Source organism: Aplysia californica, unplaced genomic scaffold (assembly GCF_000002075.1).
Source record: "Aplysia californica isolate F4 #8 unplaced genomic scaffold, AplCal3.0 scaffold00449, whole genome shotgun sequence".
NCBI lineage: Eukaryota > Metazoa > Mollusca > Gastropoda > Aplysiida > Aplysiidae > Aplysia > Aplysia californica.
In genome coordinates this window covers 259,609-264,014 of record NW_004797719.1, presented here as the reverse complement: position 1 = coordinate 264,014, position 4,406 = coordinate 259,609, and the positions used below count along the sequence as shown (strand labels likewise).

At 47.0% G+C, this 4,406-nt stretch overlaps 1 protein-coding gene across 1 annotated transcript in view; it reads right to left on the bottom strand.

Annotated features, from left to right (window-relative positions):
* The window catches only part of LOC101845486 (hornerin), a gene marked incomplete at its 5' end in the record, with an annotated part of 51,073 nt that overhangs the window by 30,334 nt on the left and 16,333 nt on the right, over positions 1-4,406 (bottom strand). The window contains 5 exon segments of the mRNA XM_013086264.1: positions 150-203; positions 950-1,081; positions 1,841-1,956; positions 2,700-2,871; positions 3,923-4,011. Coding sequence (XP_012941718.1) covers positions 150-203; positions 950-1,081; positions 1,841-1,956; positions 2,700-2,871; positions 3,923-4,011 — 563 coding nt within the window.

Here is a 4,406-nt window from a genome sequence, read left to right as displayed (position 1 = left end):
GGGGGTTTCCCAGTTCAACGTAGCCTCACGGTCATAACAAGGAGACAAGTTCTACATACATCACAATTTGTGACAAATGGTTATTTTCATCATCATCATCTTCTTCTTCATCATCACACCATAAGTTGCTTAATGCATTACAACTGTACCTTTCTTTGCTTTGTCCATTTCTTCTTCTGTCCATCTGGAATTCTCAATAGAATCTGGAGACAACAGAATTACACTTATATACACGTGTTACAAAATCATTCATTCTCAGTAACTGAGTTTTAGGGAAAAGGGACAACATATCTTCAGGCATACAATCGGCCGGCCTCTAGACCAGATTTCACTAAGGAATGAACAACACGGCAGTCTAAACAAGAGCATGGGAAGAAGGGGAACGTGCTTGAATGCATACAAATCTGAACTAGGCCTAAATATGTACACAAACCCGAACATCTTTTTATCCGCACTAAAACAGTGGACCTGATGCCTCTTTCATTCTTCCCCCACACAAAAAGATGAATTTATCTTTTTATGAAGGTTTAAATTATCAACAATTTTTATCCAAGTAAAAGACATGCGCAGTATGCCTGCTGTACAAATTGCTCATAAGCCACAGCAACCCGGTTTGTTCAAGAAGTTTCCTCCTCTTCTCCTCTCAAACTTTTCTTTCTCTCCTACCTTCCCTCATTTCTCTCTCTGCCTCAATTCTCCCCTCACCTCCACAGGTACTCTCAGCCAGCCCAGCGCTCACATCAGGAGCGGCCGAAGTCACACTGGTCTCTGCCTCCCTTTCTCTCTCCCTCCATCCCTCCCTCTCTCCCCCTCCGTCCCTCTTCCCCTCCCCCTCACAGGTACTCTCAGCCAGCCCAGCGCTCACATCAGGAGCGGCCGAAGTCACACTGGTCTCTGCCTCCCTCTCTCTCTCCCTCCCTCCATCCCTCCCTCTTCCCCTCCCCCTCACCTTCACAGGTACTCTCAGCCAGCCCAGCGGACACGTCAGGGGCAGCAGAAGTCACACTGGTCTCTGCCTCCAGCCGGCGCGACAAGCGGTTGAAACATGCTGAGCAGCACTTGGAGATGTCCTCTTGCAGTTCTGGGAGAGAGGGAGAGAAGACAAAACACATGAACAAACTGCTCAGGTTAGTTTTAGTAGAGGGTTTTACGGCGCTCACAACTGCATAAGGTCATATGAGCGCCAAGGGGTGGATTTCAACAGAGAAGTCCTTACAGGGAATCAGACTTGCTCTGCTCACCTCTCTAGCTTCAACAGCACAAAGTCTGCTTCGACTATCAAGGCACCCCGGAAAAATGACAATAGTAAGGATTAGGACAGAAAAAGCAGCAGTTCCCTGTCGTAGATCAGGCACAGTTATGAGCGTGACATTGATGAATCAGCCCATTTACAATTCTGCTGTGCATGAACAAGAAATGTCCCCCCTTTGGGAATGGCCTGAAGACACTTCAGTCAGTGGCACCGCCCCGGGGGGTGAATAAACTGCAAGTTTGATTTCCGAGTTGAAAGCTGGCATAACAAGTCTTTTTTAAAATTTTAGTAAGAGCTTTACGGCGCTCACAACAGCATAAAGCCATATAAATGCCGAAGATTAGATGTGTTACAAGAGAGAAATGCTTTTAGTTTTTTCCAAAAAGTTTCTAGACTTTCTGCTTCTCATCTGATAGTTTTTGGAAGCCTATTCCAAACAAGTGGGGCAAAAGAGCGATGGCCATATGATTTTTTATTTATTTTAAGTCTAACAAGGGTTGCTTTGTCACTTGATGATCTGAGCGTTCTAGGTGGTACATAGGGTGTTTAAAAAACTGTTTTAGGTAGTTTGACGAGAAGAAAACTTACGAAACTCCTGCATGATGGCAGCCTTCTGGTCAGCGGGGAGCTGGGGCCACTTAGCCGGAACGGGCCGCAGTCTCTTCGTCTTCCTCTTCGGTGTGCGGCAGGTCGGCATGGGGCAGCTGAAAAACACGTTTCATTTTAGTAAGTGTTTTACGGCACAAGAGTGTGACAAACATACAAAAGAAGTAGAGGGAAATGACAATAGTAAGGATTAGGTATAAAAAAGGAGCAGTTTCCTGTTGTAGATCAGGCACAGTTATGAGCGTGACATGATGAATCAGCCCATTTGGATAAAGGCGACAAATGTTTGACAGGAAAGAAGCAAACCACACCACAGCAACCCCCCCTCCCCCCCACACACACACACAAACAATCAGTCACTGCGAGAAACGTTTGCGCATCCTCCCCCCAACACACACACACACTCACACAATAAAACAAACATCACCACAAAAACAATGACTCACTGCGAGAAGCGTTTGCGCACGCACGCACGCTCCCCCCCCCCCCCCCCCAACAAAAACAACGACTCACTGCGAGAAGCGTTTGCGCACGGTCGCATCCTCCCCCTCCCCGCCCACCAACAAAAACAACCACTCACTGCGAGAAGCGTTTGCGCACGCGCGCATCCTCCCCCTCCCCGCCCCCCCACAAAAACAACGACTCACTGCGAGAAGCGTTTGCGCACGCGCGCATCCTCCCCCTCCCCGCCCACCAACAAAAACAACGACTCACTGCGAGAAGCGTTTGCGCACGCGCGCATCCTCCCCCTCCCCGCCCACCAACAAAAACAACCACTCACTGCGAGAAGCGTTTGCGCACGCACGCACCCCGCACCCCCCAAACAAAAACAACGACTCACTGCGAGAAGCGTTTGCGCACGGTGCGGCACCGACACGAGCTGCACACCCTCATCTCCGGCTGCAGGTCGGCGGCGGCCATGTTGTACTGCTCGCAGTTCACCGAGGTCAGAGGTCGGCTCAGGCCAAAGTGGGCCAGCTCCACTTTGCACACGGCACAGTTGTGGACGCCTCCTGATAAACAAAAACAAACAAAAAAACAAACCACAATGCAAGATTACAATCCAAGTACAAGGTAAAAATTCTTCTTTTTTTTTTCCTCGTGAGTAAAGAGAAGCAAATCATCACAAGAATCATGGTCCATCGGTGGTGGTGGAGGGGAAAAGTCAGTTTAGTTTTAGTAGAGGTTTTACGGCGCTCGCAACTGCATACGGTCATATGAGCGTCAGAAGATGAGAACTGTTACAAGAGAGTAACAAACATAAAAAAGAAGGGGAGATAAGGACGACAGATGTTTGATAGGAAAGAAGAAGCAAACCACATCAGAGCACCTGCCAATCACCCACTTACTTGAGAGTGATACACAGAGACAAGAAGGAGAAGAGATAAGGGATAAGGTTTTAGTTTTAGTAAGAGTTTTACGGCACTTGTAACACATTAAGGTCATATAAGTGCCAGAGATTAGAGGTGCTACAAGAGAGTAACAATCACACACACAAAAAGGGGAGAGTGAAGGATGATAGATGTTTGGTAGGAAAGAAGGAGTAAACCACATCAGAGCACCCGCCAACCACCCACAGAGATAAAGAAGACAAATGTATGATAGGAAGGAGAATAATATTTTAAAAAAAAATTAAAGTAGGAAAAAACCCCACACACAGCAGCACCTACCACACACCCCGCAAGACAAACTTGAAACAAAAGACAGGGGAACAAAGAAATAGGTCAGGGAACGGGAGACAGGGAGGTGAAGACAGTTACGTTTTAGTAAGAGTTTTACAGCACTTGCAACACAATAATGTCATATAGGTGCCGAAGATTAGAGGTGTTACAAGAGAGTAACAAACATACATAAAAAAGAAGAAGGGGAGATAAGGACGATAGATGTATGATTGGAAAGAAGGAGCAAGCAACAACGATGTGGGGGACAGACAAAGAGACAGATGGGACAGGAAAGTGAAGACAGACAAAGAGACCGGTCAGGGACGTGGAGACAAAGCCCACAGCAAACCAGGTCGGGTCACACACGCAAGACACACGGGCAGACACACGAAGGAGTACCGACCTTCCGCCTCAGTACCTGCCACTTCTCCCTCTGAGATGTCCGCCTCTCCTTCTTTCTCCTTCTCTTCCTCCTTCACTTCTTTCTTCACCCTGAGGGGGGAAGAACTATGTTTGAGTAAGAGTTTTACGGCACTTGCAACACAATAAGGTCCTACAAGAGCCGAAGATTAGAGGAGTTACAAGAGAGTAACAAACAAAAGAGAAGGAGGAGACATAAAGACAACAGATGTTTGATAGGAAAGAAGAAGCAAACCACACCAGAGCACGGGGAAGAATTATAGGGGCTCTCTATTCTCAGGAGAGTGGAAAACACTAGACACTAAACACTTTTCACGCACACAAAATGTCGCTATATCTAAGCACTTTTCACGCACACAAAATGTCGCTATATCTAAGCACTTTTCACGCACACAAAATGTTGCTATATCTAAGCACTTTTCACGCACACAAAATGTCGCTATATCAAGTCCACAGAACTTATATCG